The sequence below is a fragment of the Pristis pectinata genome, chromosome 12 (genome assembly GCF_009764475.1).
Source record: "Pristis pectinata isolate sPriPec2 chromosome 12, sPriPec2.1.pri, whole genome shotgun sequence".
NCBI classification, from domain to species: domain Eukaryota; kingdom Metazoa; phylum Chordata; class Chondrichthyes; order Rhinopristiformes; family Pristidae; genus Pristis; species Pristis pectinata.
Window position 1 is genome coordinate 18636503 of NC_067416.1, and position 20518 is coordinate 18657020.

A 20518-nucleotide genomic window follows, 5' to 3' on the forward strand; every position below is an offset into this window, starting at 1 on the left:
TATTGACTTTGAGATAACAATGGTGTGGCAAAGAACAGGCATCTGGGTGTCTGGAGAATGTGATCACTGGAGCTACATTTAGTATGAGCTGCACACAACTTTTGTGCTAAGGCAAGCATACAAAACGTTTGTTCAAATGAATTTAAATGTTATTTTTCATTTTTTTCAGTTAAGGCAACCTTCCCCATGGATACCAAGCACTGGAAGGAGACAACATTGTGTTTCTTTTCAAATGGCAGGGTTCCCCAAGGCTGAAACTTTGTTGATGGTTTATACATGGACTTTTGTTGCCTTCATGAATTTCAAAAGCAAGATCAGTTTAAAGAGCTTTAAAGAGTATGGCAAAGAAATAGTGAGTTATATTTGCAATTCAGGGTGGATGCTTTTAGCAAAGGAAAGTGAGATCCATTAGGGCTTGATATGGTCAGCTGCATGATGGATGGGTCAACCAATCAATTGGCCAAATCCATATGATTAATCTAACAGCTTCCACTTCACTAATGTACTGCCTATCTGCAGCACACCCTAAAGCTGTCAATTTTCTCAAATCATCCCCTTATTTCATGATGATGTCCTTGTTCCCAGCAATATCTTTACCCTTTCCTTTCCTGGTTCTTTACATTATCCTTACTCTCTTGTCTAATTGGGGATACAGATCAGAACAGTACACACTTAATGTTACGGCTTCTCATTATAGGTCCTCAGCAACATTGTTACTTCATCCTGCATGCTAAACATTTACAGCAACTTATGTCAACTGTGTGTATGGTATCAGTGGATGAAAGTTCTGGTCATAGCAGAACACAGAAGCAGGAGCAGGCCACCATGCCCCTGAAGCCTGCTCTGTTATTCAGTATGCTGGCCTCAATTCCTCTTCTGTACCAGTTCCCCATAACCCTCAATTCCTTGATCTTTCAAATATTTTTTCTATCTCCACCTTAAGTATGCCTAATGATCTGCCCTTCACCACCTTCAGAAGCAGAGAATTCCAGAGATTCTCAACCCTCTGAGAAAAGAAATTTCTACTCCCCTTATTTTGTAGCTACCTCCTCTTGTTTATGACTCTCCCACAAGTGAAAACATCTCAACATCTACTCTGTCAAGCCCCCTTAGGATCTTATATAATTAAATGAGGTCACCCATCATTCTTCTAAATTCCAAGGAGTCTAGACCCAAACTGTCCAGCCTCTCTTGTTACATCAACCCTCCCATCCCAGGAACTAGCCTTGGTGAATCTCCTTCAGACTGCCTCCAAAGATACCATATTCTTTTTTTTTAGCTAAGGGGATCAAAACTGTGCATGGTATTCCAGGGGTGGCCTCACTAATACCCCGTACAACTGTATCAAAACCTCCCTATTCTTACACTCCAAACCAGCAATAAAGACCAAAATGCCATTTGCCTTCTTAACAATTGTTGGATCTACCTGGTAATTTTTTGTGATTTATGCATTAGAACAATTAGATCCCTCTGAACTTCATTCATTTTCAGTCTCTCTCCATTTAGATAATAAGCTGCTTTTTAATTCCTCTTACTGAAGTATGTGACCTCACATTTTATTTGCCAGCTTTCACCCACTCGATCCATCTATGGCCCATTGCAGAATCATAATGTCCTCACTACAACATGCCCTTCCACCTATTTTCATATCATTGGCAAGCTTCAAAACCTTACATTTAAATATATGATGAAGAACAAGAATGGAGAAGAATATATGTTATATTAGTGTAAAATATGATAGTGTAGAATGTATTTTATCAGCTTATAGTGTAGGTAACCACAATAAAGGTTGAACAATTTACCCAAAGCTGGGGTTTAGAATTGGGTTGCCAACATTTTATTTCAAAAACCAGAGTACTGGTACACAGGCAAAGCTGTGGATAATCTACTAGACTATTACTCCAGAGGCCTGGAATAAAAGTTCAACTAATATCACTGTGGCTAGTGTGATATTTAAATTCAGTAAATAATCTGCAATTTTCAAAAGAATAACAACTATTCTTAATATTAATAACCAAAAAAAATCACTGGTTAAAAAAAAAAATTCTGGAAGAACTCTGTGGGTCATGCAGAAGCTTTGGAGGCAAAAGGATGGTTGCTCTTTCTGTCAAGGTCCTGAATTAGGACTGGATTGTTGTAAAACTTTTTCCAATGCACTGCTGTCCTTGAGAGGAGGAAATCTGTCATCCTTACCTTGTCTGGCGTACATGTGAAGACACAAGAGACTGCAGATGTGGGAATCTGGAGCAACACACAAAACGCTGGAGGAAGTCAGCAGGTCAGGCAGCATCTATGGAGGGAAATGGGACAGTTGACATTACGGGTCGAGGCCCTTCAGAAATCCAGATGAAGGGTCTTCATCTTCATTAGCCTGTAATGTCAGCTGTCCATTTCCCTCCATAGATGTTGCCTGACCCGCTGAGTTCCTCCAGTATTTTGTGTGTTGCTGGCCTAGACATGATCCTAGGCAATCACCCCCTGCTCCCCTCCTCCCCCCCAATGTGGTTGACTAGGATGTCCTAGTTGTAAGTGATGCACCACCACTTTCTCAATGGACACTCAGTGATGAACCATAAATGCTGGCCTTGCCAGTGATGCCCAGAATGAATGCATTTTTCCAGCACACTGTCCCATCCCTCTTCCCAATGTTCTTGTTGACAATAATGAATATATTTGCCAGGGGCATTTGGTAGCGCAGTAAATTGGAAGAAGTACAACTGAATCATTGCTTCACCTGGAAGGAGTATTTGAGTCCCTGGGTGGTGGAGAATTTGAGTTAAAAGGGTAGATGTTGCATCTCCTATGGTTACATGAATGCCATGAGAATGGGAGTGGATAATAGTGATGGATCAGTGAACCATGAATTTCCCAGAAGGAACAGTCCCTATGGAATGATGACGGGGAAGAGGAGTATGTACCAGGTGGTGGGATCATGTGGTGGCAGCACATATTACAGAGGATACTCTGTTAAATGTGGTGATTGGTGAGGGTGGAAGGTGAGAACAAGGTGGAACGTGAGAAGAGATGAGACCACAACTTTGCAAAATGTTTCAGACTGACCCACTGATTACTTCCAGCATCTTGTGTTTTCATTTTAGATTTCCAGCATTTGCAATTTTTGCTTTTCAATTACGGCTTAGAATGAGAATAACTTGGCTGGAAAAATTATATAAAAAAATGTTTGGACTGAAGCAAAGGCTTGTAAACTCTTGTTCCCCTGTGGCACATTACACTGGCAGTGAGAGGTGGCTGGGGTGGAAACAGCGCCCCTACGCCTGGCGGCCAGCGCTGGGATCGCCGCGCCTGTAGGCGGGGCTCGGCGTCTGGTTCCGGGACACTCACTTCCTGTTTACATGGCAGCCCGGAAGTCGGGACCGGAGTGAGGGGAAGGGGACGGGTTGTTCAGGAGGCGAATGACGATGCTGTTCTCGGTTAACATCAAGCTCTCCGCCAGGACTTTAACGGGGACGTTGAGCGGCCAGAACAGAGGGGCTGCGGACTGGTGAGTGGCGGCAGCGGGGGCCCCGGGCAGAGCTCCCGGCCCACGCCGGGGTGACATTCAACACAAGAGGGGCAGAGCACCAGTGTCTGTTCCCCTGACTGTCCGGTCCGCAGCCGACCCCTGACAGCACCGGAGTGACTCGGTTTGTGACGGTTGTGTGTTTGTAAAGTAAATGTTACCCACCCCCCCCACCACCACCACCACCACCCCAGCTCAAACAATCACACTCATTGCAGCGGCCTGCACTGGTGGCGACCCATGTTCCAGCAATTAATTTGTATGCAGTTGTTGGTTATAGTGTAATTGAAATCTCCTTACCTGAAGGGGAGAACAGCTGCTTTAAATGCCCGTTATGGCTTTCCATATACAGTATCCCATTGATATAAGTCCTTGGCCACAACATAATACTTTGCATTCACAATCATGAATCTATGTGCATCTTAGAATTTTTATTTTGACATGTCAGAGGGGTTGTGACATGACAGGTGTGTGTTTTTTTCTTTTTGTCAGGTAAATGTTACTCCTCCCCCCAACTCCAATAATCAAACTCATTTCAGTGGTCTGCATTGGTTGTTCCTCATGTTCCAGAAATTAATTTGCATGTAGTTGCTGTATATTGTGCAATTGAAGTCTCCAAACCTGAGATGAAGAACAGTAGGTACCAAAAGAGCTGCTTTAAATGTTATGGCTTTCCACATATAGTATGCTAGTGATACAACATAAATCCTTGGCCACAATACTATGCTTTGCATTTTCAATCATGATATGTGCAACAATATGCAGCCTAGAATTTTTATTTTGGCAAGTCAGGAGGGAAAGATTCCCCCAGATTTTTGTTAAACTTGAATATATGGGCATAATTAAACCATCATAGTTGTATAAAAAAATTTGTTTCAGGATGTGCTTGGGTCTGCAGTCTGGTGAAATGAAAGTGTTCTTTAACTCGATACAAGTCACTCCATACTTATTTTTCCTCAACGACTTACAAATCTGCTGGATTTCTTAATAGCAATAATTTGTATGTCTGGAGGAAAATGTGCAAAACCCTTAAAGTTATAAGGTGACAAGTGTAAAGTAAAGTTTGACCACCTGTAACTGATCAGATAGTGAACAAATTTGGCCTCATTTGAAGTATTGTTTTCAATTTCACACACCACATGTGAAGCAAGCTGTGACCTCGGAGAGTGCAGGAGAGATTTACTAGATTTGTAAAGGGACAAGAGGCCTTGGTTGTGTGCAGATCTTGAGGTTGTTCCCTTAGAGGAGAATTTATAGAGGCTTGCAATATTGTGAATGCCTTGCATTCAATGTTTTTTTTCCTAGTGGCAGAAAAAACTAACTGGAGAACATAAGTTTAAGATCATTGGCAAAAGAAACAAAGGTGACAAGAGGAATTCTTTCTTAAACACAGGGAACTGTTTTGATTTCAAATGCATTGCTTGAAAGGATGATTGAAGCAGAATCAAAACTGGACCAGATTTCACTCATGACTAGCTGGTGGTTCCATATAGAGTTGCTGGCTAGCTACTGTGAGCATGAGTACCTACACACTGGGGCACATCCGACTGCTCACTCAGGCCTGAACTTGCCATGGTAAAGTAGTGCTGGAGCAGAGCCTTAAGAAGCATTGTCACTCACAGGATGGCGATGGAACCAAGGTCACTGACAGCCATGCAACCTTTTAAAGTTATAGCAGCCATGAGATGACCAGGCATGACTGTTCAGACTGAATATGATCAGGACCAATATCTTTCAAAAGGAAATCTAATAAATTTTAATAAAACAGAATTATGGGAACAGAATCAAGGGAGTGGGTTCAAGTAATCTAATCAAAAATATTAGTGTATATTGTTCTTCAGCTTGAAAAGCAGCTATTTACCAGTTCTCTCTGCTTTCTGGCTCTTGATCTAATTTAGTATACCTACTGCCATGGTCTCCTTAATCCATGGTCTTTAATTTTGCCTAGAAGATTATTCTGTGGTAATTTGTGAAGCACCATTTCTAAAATTCATTGACACAGCTAAAGTACCCTCAAACCTTCCCCATGATACCTCTCTCATTGCTACACATAGAATCTTGCAGAGTGCAGCCAGTTGCTTTGCTTCTGAATATTATAACTGTGATAACACTTCAACAATTTTTTTCATTTTGTGTGAATTCTTTTGATCATCCTTACTACACTATGTTGGCAACAATGATTTATATAACACCTCTTCATAACATGGAACAATATGTGAGGTGTATTCAGTTTAAAAATAAATCTGGAATAAAGTGCTGTTTTTGTAAAAACTGACCAGTAAGATTTGGGAATGATGTATAAACCCATCTGGTTATTAATATCCTTTGGGGAAGAAAGGTTGGCCCCATGCCCAGTTTGCATTCTGAAGTCACTTAACAAGCTGTTCTGCTTTTTTTAAAAATGGGAAATAGGTGTCACTGACAAAGCCAACGTTTAATTTCAGTTCTTAATTATTACTTTGAATTCATTGGTGAACTATATGCTTGAACCTTGTGGTGAAGGTATTCCCCAAAACATTGAGTGATAGGTTTTTAACCTTGTGATAATGAGAAAATGGGGATGTACTTCCAAGTCAGGATGGGAGTTGCTGGAAGATTAGCAAGAGTGAGGTGCTCGTGGATCTCTGTGTCATTATGATTGTATCTGTCTGGTCAACTTTCCCACATTTCTTCCATATCACATCTCCTTGCCATCACTAAGACTCTCTATTTCCACCTCTGGTCTGTTTTAGTACATTTCTGGCACATCTCCCTACAAATTTAAGACATCCAAAAGTCAGCAGTTCACATTCTAACTTGGATCACTTCCTGTTTACTAACCACTTCTCTGCTTGTGACTGAAATTTAAAATGCTCAGCCATGTTTTTCTTTCGCTACATTGTCACATCCTTTCTTTGTAAATTCTAGACCTTTAACCCTCTATGATTTGTGCACTCCTTTTGGTCATTCTAGAATGTAATAATGCCATTAATAACAGCCATGTCCTTGACTGCTAAGGCCTTAGACTCTGAATTGTCAACCCGAGTCCCTCTCGCTCTTTTCTGCTTTGAAATGCTCTTTACAACCTGACTCTGACTTAAGCTTAGGTTATTTGTTTTAGCATCTCCTTTCTTGCTTAAGTGTCAAATGTTGATGATGCTCCCACAAAATACCTTGTAGGAGCATTACGTTAAAGTTGGTTTTGAAATGGAAGCTATTGAATTTGCAGGTAGTCATGTTTCAATGTTTGCTTCCTTGTCTTTCCAGTAGATGAATTGGAATCAGGTTTATTACCACTGACGTATGTCATGAAATTTGTTGTCTTGTGGCAGCAGTACAGTGCAAGACATAAAGACATACAAATTACTATAAGTTACAAAAATAAATAAATAGTGCAAAAGTGGAATAATGAGGTAGTGTTCATGGGTTCATGAACCATTCAGAAATCTAATGGCAGAGGGGAAGAAGCTGTTCTGAAAATGTTGAGTGTGGGTCTTCAGGCTCTTGTACCACCTCCCCAATGAAGAGTGAAGTTTGGGAAATCCTGTGAAAGAAGCCTTAGAAAGTTGATATAATACATTTGTTGATGGAATATACTGCTGCCATGGTGCAAATTAAGCAGAATTAATGTATAAGTGGTGGAGAAAATGCTAATCAAGCCATTTTCGTCAGGCCTTGTTTGGTGAACTCAATCGCTAATGGTACTAGTACTTCGGAGCAAAAAACAAGCTGCTGGAGGAACTCAGTGGGCTAGGCAGCATCTGGAGAGGGAAATAGACAGTCACTGTTTTGGGTCAAGGTTCTTCATCTGGACTGATACTTTGTCTTGGGTGCTTTTGAACTACTTTGATGTTTGTGTGCACTCAATCAGGCCAGTGGAGAGTATTTTCTCTCACTTGCATTTGCCTTGCAAGTGCTGAAAAGGTTTTAGTGATTTTGGGGAGTGAATCACTTGCACCTGAATAAGGAGTGTCTATCCTACTCTTATAACCACAGTCTTTATCTGGTGGTACAGTTAGATTTCTGGTGATGGCACTTGTTTGGCCTGTATGTAATTTGCTACTTGTCAGCCCAACCAGCTATGTTGTCTGGGTTATGCTACATCGATGCATAAGCTGCTTCATTACCTGGGTGATTATGAATGAAATCAAACATTGCAATCATCAGCAGATATTTGCCCTTATGATAGAGTGAAGGTTATTCGGGAAATACACTGCTGCAGAGAATAACACAAATAAAACTGGATGAACCACTGGGCAATGGCCTAGCAAAGTCTTATCAATGGGAGCACCAAGAACTGCCAACCCTGCAAAGATCTTTTCAGCAATATGTCAGGTTTGTTGAATCTTGGCCTCACAATCTGTACCTGCACTTTCTCTGTAGCTGTGACACTTTACTCTGCATTCTGTATTGTTTTACCTTGTACTACTTTAATGCACTGTGTATGAATGGTATGCCAGACAAGTTTTTCACTGTACCTGTGACAATACAAGTGACAACAATAAACCAATTCCAATTCCAGTCTTGGGAGAGCCAATTTCCTGATTTGTCAATGATAGTCTAACATTGTTGTGGTCACAGAGTCTTAATTAATATACCTGACTTTTCCTTTGCCAACTTGGATATGAACTCTCCCACCTAAGGTGCTGACGTAAAGGGATATAGTTGAGTGAGAGATCTCAATGTTGACTCGAGGCTCCAATAATTTCTTTAATTGAGATCATACTTTGATAAGATATCTTTATTAGTCACATGTATATTGAAACACACAGTGAAGTACACCTTTTGCATGGAGTGTTCTGGGGACAGCCCGCAACTGTTGCCATGCCTCCGGTGCTGACATAGCATGCCCGCAACTTCCTAACCCGTACGTCTTTGGAATGTAGGAGGAAACCGGAGCAACCAGAGGAAAACCACGCAGACACTGGGAGAACGTACAACCTCCTTATAGACAGCGGCTGGATTTGAACCCGGGTCGCTGGTGCTGTAATAGCTTTATGCTAACCGCTACACTACTGTGCTGAAACCTCTACTGATTACCAGTTGGTATCTTCCCCTTACCGATAGAGATGTATAAAATTATGAAGAAGTATAGATAGGGCAGATAGAATCTTTTTCTCATGGGCCATCAAAAATAAGAAGGGTATAGGCTTAAGGTGAGAGTAAGGAGTTTTAAGGGGTATTTTGAAGGGAAAGTTTTGTTTTTACATAGTGTTGATATCTGCAACTTGCTGCTGAGGAGGTGGTGGAATCGGATACAATCACTATGTTTTAGAGACATTTAGACAAGTACTCAAATAGGCAAGGTTTAGAGTGGAATTAGTGTAGCAGGGCAAAAGGTCGGCATAGACATGGTGCACCAAAAGGCCTATTTCTGTGCCTTACAACTCTGAGTACTGCTCTGTGCTGTACATCATTTGGAAAAAGCATTAAGGGCAACAAAGGATGGTGGAGCAGACTTGAGAGACTGAGTGGCATACTGCTGTCCTAATTTGTATGCAGTGTATTCTGGATGGTTACCTTCAGATTAGGAGTAGTACCACCAGTGACCTAGTTCGCAAACAAAAATGAAGGAAATGGCTGCCAGAATCAACTGGCTGCAGATGGTGAGAGAATCAAGATTAGAAAAAAATCTTCTTGATCCTATCTTTACCAATCTACCTGTTGCAGATGCATCTATCAAGACTATTTTGGTAGCATTGACCACTGCTTAATCTGTGAAACAATGTACTGTTGTTACAAATGGAAATGTTGCGGTGGTGTAACTTGAACTTTCTATTCAACTCATTTGACAGGTACACAGGTAGAGTTATAGATACTTGTCATCTTCTGCAGATTTCACCTGATTGGGAGCAAAAAAAAATCAGGCGTTTTTTGCTTTCAGTACAAATCTGATATGTAGTACTTCCAAAAATGTATGCTATTCAAGTTCTGTGGACTTAACGGAGGATAGTTATCCTTCAGAAGCTTTGCTATTTTGTGCAATTCATCTTAGATAGTATTGTCAGAAATTACAGAAACTTAGATGAAAGATGTAGCATGTCAACTATACAGTAAGGGAAATGAATGCTGCACCAAATTTCTGAATATCTATTGATAGCTTAATTTTTGTTGGCTAAATTATTGGACAGAAGCAGGTAAATGGTTAACCATGTCACTATTTGTTGCTTTTTTTTTAATAGTGATATACATGGTATTCCTTCTCTCCATGACTCTTGTTTTGTTTTAAGGGAGAAACTTGATCCCATTACCTGGGACAGACCCTCTTTCTCCATCTCCTAACCTGATACCACTGCCCCACCCCACCGTCAAATGCTCATCTCCTTCCCATAGTTGCATCATGCTAAATTGTAAATACAAACGTGGTATGTTCTTGATAACCTCAGGCTGGATCTGTACTTTGGCCTTCTGACGAGCTGTTCTCTGGTATTTTTTTTTAAAAACAAAACCATATTTTGTTTAGTTTGTAGTTTGTTTCCTGTAGCAGTCTACACAAAAAAAATGAGGGCACTGTAGAAAACATTTGCAACTTTCCCTTCTTGATGGGATGTGTTTCTTGTCTAAGTTTATACATTTTATTAAAATTTTATGTATCCAGATGCTTTGATGCTTTAAATTCAGAATTGATGTTTATTAATGGTAATTAACCAGGCACGTTACATTAATTAAGCTTACCACTATGCTATATATAGGGAGGACATAATGAACCATAGCTAGAGGATGAAAATGTTTGTTAAACAGAGAATAATGTGTTCCTGTTTGATATTAGCCCTGAATCTGGTCAGGAACATGGAACATGATTATTGGATTTTATAATTAACACTAATTTATACATTAGAGCACAATCAAAGCCGGATTCAGGCTTAATTGGGATGACCGTTTACCTTAAATTCCCAGCAGATTTTAGAGTTTACAGCTACATTTTTAACTAGCTTTCTCTTGTATCATGGTAGATGAAATTGGAAGCTAACTTGGATTTGAGAATATTGTTATTTTTGCTAAAATTGACCATAAGATCATTTAAAGACAATAACGTGTCTTTATAGCTAATAAAAGACATTTGGATAAGTACATGGATAGGAAGGGTTTAGAGGAATATTGGCCAAACACAGGCAAATGGGACTAGTTTGGTGGACATCATGGTTGGCATGGACAAACTGGGTTGAAGGGCCTGTTCTCATTCTATGACTCTGACTTTATTTGTAGTTTATTTTGAGTCCTAATGATATATTATCAAGCGGAATCCAGTTTGAACCCGGAGGGTACATCTGATGGTTTATTATGTAAATGATAAATTAATTTGCTTCATTCTGTCAGATTACAGAACATGTGAATCAAGTAATTATCTATTTGGCAAATCAGCACCAATGTGGTTTAAAGGAAAGGGTGCACTTGGCAATATAGCTTTAAAGGCAAATGTGAACGATGGAGACACTTTGGTCAGCTGGTCATTTGCGGTACTCTTTCCCAGTGTGCCCAATTCTAAACAAAAGTCAATATACCAAGGTGTATTAATAATACTCAAAAGAGGCCATGTAACTTGAGTATTCCAGTTTCTGAATAATTTAATTCTCAGGCACTTTGAAAAATAATACATTTGCAAATAACCTGTTAAATAATTAAACAGCACAAATTGACTTATATAAAGTTATGGATTACACAGCGCTATGTTAGGTAACTGTTACCTTTATGATTAAGTGAAAGAAACAGATATTTAATGCAAAGCATTGGAATCATTTTCTTCATTGAATTTATAACTCTTGTTACTGTCGACTTTACCTTAAAATGTAAACTTCATGATATGGGTATTTCTGATATTTAGAGATGTACATATATAGTTAAATAAATACATTTGAGTCAGTGGCTGCCTTGGATTTAATATTACAAGTTATTTCTATTGGGATTATTGACGTTGGATTTTAGTGAATGGATAATTACATTACATTTTATACTTTAGTTTTGTTGTAGATTACACATAAAGCATTCATTATCATAAATTATTTCAGATTATTGAGCCAGATTATGCATTGGCGGAGCATCTAATGGTGTCTGGCACTTGTCAGATTTGGACCTTCATTTTAAAAACAACTGTTGCTCACAAATGTGCCGAAAGCATAAGCTGTTAACATTGTCCTGTGTGAAGCAGGATACTTGGGACTTCGATAGATTCACCAGCAAGGTTATATCCAAGACCGCTGAGATTTAAGGATGACAAAATAAGTTGGAAAAGGCTGATGAATTAAAAGGGGAGAACTCGATGTGAAATCAGGTACAGAAAGGAAATGGAGAAGGAAAGAAGGACTGGTGACACAAAAGACCTGGAAAGAAGATGTTTTTAAAAAAAAGATAAATTGGGCATTTTTAACCTTAGTGGAATGATTAACAAACTGAAGAAATGATGATTTCATATCAGCAATACCCAGACTAAGGTTAATAAGCCAAATTCACCAAATTTTGGATTGCTCCATTGAAGTTCTTCCAATATCTTGCTCTGCAAGAGACCCAATGCATTGTGTGCAGTTAGATTGTCCCTTTGCAATTTCTTTCTACTCAAGAGATCACAGTACCAGTGAATTGGGTAGAGGACTGTGCTTTTAGGGGTCAAAGAGAGGGGTGAGGGTAATATGAGAAGAATCTCAGTGGTGCAGAGTATGGAAAAGATTCTGCAAGCAGATGAAAGGAGAAGATTGTGTGTTGGGATGTGGGCGGCCAGAGAACGGATTGCAGATGGAGCAAGAGGTGGAAAATATGATCTTGTGTGCAGGGGATGGGAGGAAAGAGGATTGTGTGCTAGATGGGGGTATAGAGAAGGTTATGCACGGATGATGGGAGGTGTCGGAGAGAGGTTTGCATGTGGTTGGGGGGAATTCATTGAACACATGATTTTGGGGTGGATAGCTAGATAGGTGATTGAGTGGTCACATGCCAGGCAGGTGATTTGAGAGGGTGGGATGTTGATTTCAGGCAGATGGTGGGAGTTTAGGGAGGTGGCTGAGGACATTGGCAGGGAATTCTTTGGGGGTAATCAACAGTGACGGAAAGTTAAAGAAGATGCCAAGTAGCAAAACAATTAATGTAGAACAGCCTCACACACTTGGGTGTACATTGGTGCTAAAGTAGATGGTGAAATGTTACTATTGTGAAGTTATCAACAGAATCAGCGCAGTAACTCTGGTGTGTTTGTAATTAGCTGCCTGTCTATCCCAAGTTTGAAAGTGTTGCCATATTTACATGTAATTAACAGTGCATACAGTGATAGCTTCACCATTGATGTAAATGTGCATCACTTATTTTATCATATTTTAAATGACTAAACTAATTTTAGTTTTATATAAGAAAGATTTAAAAAAATAGATTGAACAGAGCTGAGTGACAGTTCCAGCTGTTGGCTGCTTAGGTCTCAGCAAGTCTTGGACTTCTGTGCAGTCAGATGGAATTGGAATTGGTTTATTATTGTCACTTATTCCGAGGTACAGTGAAAAACTTGTCTTGCATACCGTTCATAAAGATCAGTTCATTACACAGTGCATCAAGGTAGTACAAGGTAAAACATCACAGAATGCAGAATAAAGTGTCACAGCTCCCGAGAAAGTGCAGTGCGGGTAGACAATAAGGCGCAAGGTCATAACGAGATAGACTGTGAGGTCAAGAGTCTATCTTATCGTACTAGGGAACCATTCAGTTTGAATATTTGAGACAAGTTGGGGATAAAAATCCACCTCATCTAACCTCCCATTCCATTGCTAGACTTGCTGCTGAGCCAAAGGCGGAGCATTGATGTGCTGAGGAGAGGGACCTGAGGCTCTTTGCATCTGGCCCTTAACTATATGTGAGGATGACACCCATGCGAAGGGCAATGCCTTCATTTAAAAGGGGTTGCCAATATTATGAAAAGTGTTTTAGTTATTTTACCTTATTTTAATGTGTTAATTATTCATTAGTATTTAAGGTGTTTTTAATTTAGTTTCTAATATTTTAAACTTTATTTTTTTTTAATATATTCATTCAAAGGATGCAAGCTTTGCAGGCTGAGCCAGCATTTAATTGCCTATCCCTAGTTGCCCTTGAGAAGGTGGTGGTGAGCTGCCTCCTTGAACCACTGTAGTCCTTGAGGTGTGGGTATACCCGTGGTGCAGTTCAAGAGAGAGTTCCAGGATTTTGACCCAGCGTTGGTGAAGGAACAGCAATATATTTCCAAGTCAGGATGGTGTGTGGCTTGGAGGGCAACTTCCAGGTGGTGTGTCCCATGCCTCTGCTGTCCTTGTCCTTCTACCTGGTAGAAGTCATGGATTTGGAAGCTGCTGTGTAAGGAGTATTGATGAGTTGCTGCAGTGCACCCTGTAGATGGTACAAACTGCTGCTACTGTGTGTCAGTGAAGGAATGAGTTAATGGATGTGGATGAGGTGCCTATCAAGTGGGCTGCTATGTCCTATATGGTGTTGATCTTCTTGAATGTTGTTGAAGCTGCACTCATTCAGGCAAGTAGAGGGTATTCCCTCACATTCCTGACGTGAGCCTTGTGGATGGTGGAAAGGCTTTGGGAAGGTAGGAGGTGAGTTACTCGTTGAAGGATTCCTAGCTTCTCACCTGCACTTGTAGCCGCATCATGTATATGACTACTCCAGTTCAGTTTCTCTTCAATGGTAACTCGCAGAATATTGATAGTCAGGGATTCAGTGATGGTAATGCCATTGAATGTCAGGGGGTGTCAGCTGGATTTTCTCTTGTTGGATATCACAAATTATTTAATTATTTATGTGTTTGAATAGGTTGTATATGTCATTGCAGAGACATCTCAAAATAGTTCAATAGCCTTACAGTGGTGAGTTCTCAAAGGCTTCAGAAGAATTCTGGGGTGGGGCCTCAGCAGTACACCCCCATTGGGGGGGGGGGGGGTTGCGGGTGGGCGTGTTATGGGCAGCGGATCCAGCACATTCCCAATCACTGTCCTAAAGGATTTGATTAGATTCCCTGTTCTAGTGCTTTACCTGCAGAGATCATCATTGCTTCCAATAAAAGAAAACTTTTCAGTAGAAACACTCTGAATAAATTCATACAACAGTTCTAGAGCATGTTATATTCAGGCCTAATCACCTAAAAGCAGCACTTTACTATTTTATGTTATTACAATCTATGTGGCTGTAACCCTTTTAGCCCATTCAGCCTTTAATGTATTTCATAATTTCAGCAATTTTTGTATCAGTAGGTAGTTTAGAAATGGTTTGCCTTCAGCAGATACAAAGGAGTTTTAGTGTTCTCTTGTATCAATGTGAAGACAATTTGTTTGGATCAAAATTGGGTATCTACATCATAGAGGGATTTGTGTTCTTATCCTTGCGGTTTGTAATTTTATGAGCAACGAATTGGGAAATATAAGGATTGGTGTAAGTAATGTTTAAAAGTCTATGGTTATTTTGACTGATGGAATTTGGATGGAAGTGTAGGTTGTCACCAGGTTAAGGCGAGATTCCATTCCTGTGAACTCTTCGTAACATGAACAGTTGCAAGTCGGAAATGTAGCCCTCAACAGAGTTCCCAGGTGGCAGAAGGTGCTTCCCCACAACAGTCGGCAAATCCATCCTGCTGGTCCCCCAAACCCTTGTACATAGGTATGGGTGTTCATAAGCTAGGCTTTGTGCAAATAGATTTTGCTCTAATGTGGCCAATTAAACTAGAGGGTTGCTAATTATGTGTGGAACTTTAACTTGGCATTGCCAGTGTAAGATGCAGATACCCTTTGCTACATAGAGTCTTGGATTTGTGCCTTGGATTGATGCGAAAATGATTGTATAACTCTGGTTTTGGAGACATCATGCACAAAGGAAGATGGTGGTAGTTGTTGGAGGCATTCAGTGGCATTACGGTCACTGAGTAACCCACCATCAACATCATGGAAGTTGCTAGTGATAAGAAACCTAGCTGAATCAGCCAGTTAAATACCTTGGCTACAAAGGCAGGTCAGGGACTGTGTATCTTGCAGCAAATTCCCCAGAAGTTTTCCACCTACAAGGCATAACTCAGGAGTGCGATTAAAATATTTTCTACTTTCCTGGATGATTGCAGCTGCAACAATTCTGATGAAGCTCAACACCACTCAGTACCATCCAGGCAAAATAAGTTAAGATAAGATATCTTTATTAGTCACATGTACATCGAAACACGCAGTGAAATGCATCTTTTGCATTGAGTGTTCTGGGGGCAGCCCACAAGTGTCACCATGCTTCTGGTGCTAACATAACATGCCCACAACTTCCTAATCCGTACGTCTTTGGAATGTGGGAGGAAACTGGAGCACCCGAAAGAAACCCACGCAGTCACGGGGAGAACATACAAACTCCTTACAGACGGTGGCCAGAATTGAACCCGGATCACTGGCGCTGTAATAGCGTTACGCTAATAGCCAGCTTGATTAGCACTCTATTTGCTACCTTAAATGTTCACACCTACCATTGGCACACTGTGACTGTGTACCATCTATATAATGTACTATAGTCACCTACCTCTGCTACACCTACATCCGTGACCTCCAGCACCAAGAAGAACAAAGGCACCAGGTATATGGGGACCACCACTGACAAACAGAGTTGCACACCATACTGGTTTGAAATTGTATCATTGTTACTTTATTATTGCTGGATTTAAATCCTGGAGCTCTATATCGTTACCATTTATAATGCTTTAAGAAAGTCGTTCACCACTGCCTTCACAAGGCCAATTAAGGTCATAATAAATATGCACAAGAGAAGATTAAATGGCTTCTCAAACCTGCTCCACCATTCAGTATGATTATGCCTGACCTGATCTTGGTCTCAGCTTCACTTTCCTCCCTGTTGCCCATAACTGTTGATTGTACATCTGGGCCTGGAGTATATTAAGTGATTTAGCTTCTACAGCTCCCTGGTTCAGAGAAGTCCAAAGGTTCATGACTTCTGAGAGAAGAAATTCCTCTGTCTCCACTTAAATGGGTAAAGTGTTATTTCTGAAATATGGACCCTAGTTCTAGTTTCTCCCACGAGGGGAAAATCATTCAGTCACATCCCCTCGACATCCTGTTTCAAATAGAGTAAAATCTAGTCTTCCTCGCAATGGCACCATCTTGTAGCTGAGTATAAACAAAAGAGTTGCATTAAATAATAACATTAAATTGATAGCTTGATTTGGATATTGTATTTTTTAAAATAAACTACATAGCATTGCTGTTTCCTGTTTTTAAATTGAATTGCTGCAATGTTCTGGGAAAATTTCATATAACACATTGTTTCTGGCTTTAAGTACTTAACTGCATTGTTTTCTTTCAGGGGTTGGCAAGGATTAATTGCCCATGGCTGTCATTCACTTGTATTGATCATTGATCCGAACACTTCGCAGACCATTCAGGTTCTGGAACGGCATAGAGCAAATGTCGTGAAGGTAATCCTAATTCGTCACTTTGTAGCACACATTACATTGCACATCCATAATATAATAATATAAGAAATAGAAGGAGAAATATGCAATCTATGCCCTCATGTCATCATCTGCCATTCAGTAAGCTCACAGCTGATTTTTTTTAACCTCGGCACCACTTGCTTCCAGTAATCCCATGTCCTTTGATCCCCTTTATTATCTAAAACTCAATCTATCTCATTCTTAAGTATACTTAGTGATTGAGCCTCCACTACCTACTTGAATTCCAAAAATTCTCCACCCTCTGGGAGGCTGACTCCTTATTTTGAGACCTCAACCCCAGGTTTTATACACATCAGTCAGAGAAAACATGAACTCTGTGCTTATCCTATCAAGCCCCTTAAGAATTTCATTCTATTATCAGCAGCATTGTCAGTTCTTCTCCTCACAGATAAAACTTGACCAATTAGCAAGGGTAATAGCTAAAGTGATGTTTCTTCCCACCTATTAAGTGCATTCAATATGCAGTGTGATACTTCAGCAACAAGCTCTTAGCTTTGCTCAAATTGATACTGCAAACTGACAATAACACACTTGTAATTTCTTTAGCAGTGAAGGCTTGAGTCGAAAATTAAAATATGCTTCTTTAACTGTAACTAAGATATCTTTATTAGTCGCATGTACATCGAAACACACAGTGAAATGCATCTTTTGCATAGAGTGTTCTGGGGGCAGCCCATAAGTGTCGCCACACTTCTGGTGCCAACATAGCATGCCCACAACTTCCTAACCCGTATGTCTTTGGAATGTGGGAGGAAACCAGAGCACCCGAAGGAAACCCACGCAGACACGGCGGGAATGTGCAAACTCCTTACAGACGGTGGCCGGAATTGAACCTGGGTTGCTGGCGCTGTAATAGTGTTACGCTAACAGCTACACTACCATACGTGCTGCTGCTTTAATTTCCTGTGAAAATGCACAGCTTAGCATTTTCTCACATTATGCTCCATTATGCTACCATGCCTGCCATAATCTAATGTTCCACTTACCTCTTTTGTTATTTGTAAGAAACCTTGCAATTTTACTAGTTAAAAACCAACTAAAATTGAAATTCAATCTAGGTTAAATGAAGCTTTTAGCTCAAACTAGGAGGGTTTAATCCAAGTAACAGTTGATTCCAGAAAAGTATTTTGGCTCATAATGTGTATAGTAAGCTCAGAACACCTGGAGCTGGAGAAAGGTAGCAAACTTAATTTGGAAGCTGACCACAAGACAATGCTTTGAACAAGGGTAAAAAGAATAGCTGTTCAGAGTGGCAGAAAGTGGGGTCCTATAAGGATCGGTGGTGGGATTGTTGTTTGGAATTATAACAATGTTTTCAAAATTGTAACTAAAACATTTCTAAGTTTATGGACAAGATTAGTTTGTTTGATGGGGAAAATAAAGATTGTCAATGCTGAAGAGAATTCCAACAAAATACAAGAAGATATGAATAAATCTGCAGAATGGGCATCTTATTGGCAAACGAATTTGAACAAATATCATTTTAGATCATGAGTTTTGAAAGACAGTAACTCTGTGCTCATGCTATTTGAAAAATTTTAATTGGTATGTGGAAGCAAAGAGTACAGTAATTTATTTACTAAAGTTAGATTGACATATTTTTGCTATAGTGCTGATGATTTTTTTTGGGGTATATGTCTTCAATTTACATAGCTCCTTTTCACTTTGTGCCTATCTCCACCCATTGGAGTACATAGAATTTTGCTCACCTTTTTCAATTTAAAAAAAATTCCTTAACAACACGTTTTCCAGGAATGTGTCCCTTTTGTGAACTGAGGAATGGCTGTACACAAACACAAAGCACTAAAAACAGCAATGTAGGTTAATAATACCTTTTTTAAAACAATGCAAATCGATCATTATTCTTTATTTCTAGAAGGAATAAGTTGAAAAGTAGAGAAATTAGGCCAATGTTATATTGAATTTTATATAGAGAGTTTTGAAATAATCTGCATTGCATTGGCCACTGCATTATAAATCAGATATAGAGGCATAAAAGACTCAGGAGGTTGATACCAGAAAAACACTTACACCTGTTTAGAAAGGGTGAACAGGTTGGGTCCCTTTATATAAAAAAAGGCCAAGGGATGATATAATGGCTGTCTTCAAAATTAAGAAAGATTTTGAAGACATTAACACTGTTTGTGCTAATGGAGGAAAGCAAAACTAGAGGCCACCAACCTCTTCTCGTCCTTAAGATGCTTCTCAAAGCATATCTCTTTGAGAAAACTTTTGGTTACCTGTCCTAATGTGGTTCGATGTTGGATTTTACTTGATAACATGAAGCATCTTGAAACATGTTACTTTCTCAAAATTGCTACATAAATGCAAGTTGTACTTTGGGTAAACAGTGAAAGCTGGGAACTTGTCCATTCAAGTAGGAACGTGATAAATTTTAATCACTAGCAATTTCTCTAGTACTAAAGGTTAACTTTGATATTATTCCTTGAGATTTTCATTGTTTGAAAGTGTTGATGTTCAAAGTGACGTAATGTGTGTTTGTACACAAGTCACTGAAGGCCAACATGCAAATGCAACAAGATTAGGAAGACAAATGATATGTTAACCTTTATCACACATGGTTTAATTACACAAATAAGGAGGTCTTATTGCAATTGTACAGGGCCTTGGTGAAACCTCACCTTGGAGCAGTGAGTGCAGTTTTGGCCTCTATACCCAAAGAAAAATGTATTTAAACAACATATTGTACCTGAATGATATCTTGTTTGTGTTTTGGATTGAACAAAGCATGACATGTTTTCCCTAGACAAGACCAAAAGTACTCCTTTCTTATCTGCAACATGTGACAGGGATAAGTTAATGGTAATTGGGCAATATTTGTTCTCACTAAACCAAGTGAAGAGAGCAAAGTGTGAAAAATGTAATGGGACTGCAAATTTAAAAACACAAAATTCTGGAAACACTCAGCAGGTCAGAAAGTATCTATGAAAAGCAAACAGATTTAACATTCTAGGCTAAAGACTGACAAAGCATCTTCAACCTGAGATTTCAACTCTAAGACCCATTGTTAGTTAACATGAAGGTTCTTTTGACCTGAAATGTTAACTCTGTTTCTCATTCCACAGATACTGCCTGACCTGAGTTTTTCAGGCACTTTCTGTTTTTAGATTTACAGCGCCTGCTGTTTTTTTTATTTTCACTGATTGGAATCATTGGTTTAGCAGTATGGATTCCTCCTATTTGCCTCTCCCATTTCTATAATTAATCCAATACTCTGCACCCCTTGAGGGTGTTCAGGAGCTTACAGTTTTGTTATTTTTGTATCTTTTTAGGGTGCAATTTAAATCTTATGAGGTAGATGTGTTGCTTTTGTGCTCAGTAGAATTTAATCTGGGTTTTTTGTGATAAAGCATACTGCTTTACTTTTTCCTGTGTAAGATATTGGGGTTATGTGCTTTGACTCATTGGATCACTTGCATAACTTGCATTAACAGTGTGTGTGAACTGGTTGTCTACCATGTAAGAGAAGTTGAGTGATTGGAAGATAATCCTCTTTCAAGTTGGAAGCAGCATTTTTTTTTGTTTTAAATTTTTCCTGCTTGCGCTAA

At 39.6% G+C, this 20518-nt stretch overlaps 1 protein-coding gene across 2 annotated transcripts in view; it reads left to right on the plus strand.

Annotated features, from left to right (window-relative positions):
* The first annotated feature begins 3353 nt into the window (after positions 1–3353).
* The window catches only part of wdr11 (WD repeat domain 11), an 87326-nt gene continuing 70161 nt past the window's right edge, over positions 3354–20518 (plus strand). The window contains exons 1-2 of one of the 2 annotated variants that reach the window (XM_052027431.1): positions 3354–3502; positions 16799–16910. In XM_052027431.1, the coding sequence (XP_051883391.1) occupies positions 3414–3502; positions 16799–16910 (201 nt within the window). In that variant the 5' untranslated portion in view covers positions 3354–3413. Of the gene's footprint in view, positions 3503–16798; positions 16911–20518 lie in introns of those variants that run through there. The other variant, XM_052027432.1, reaches the window with a different exon arrangement.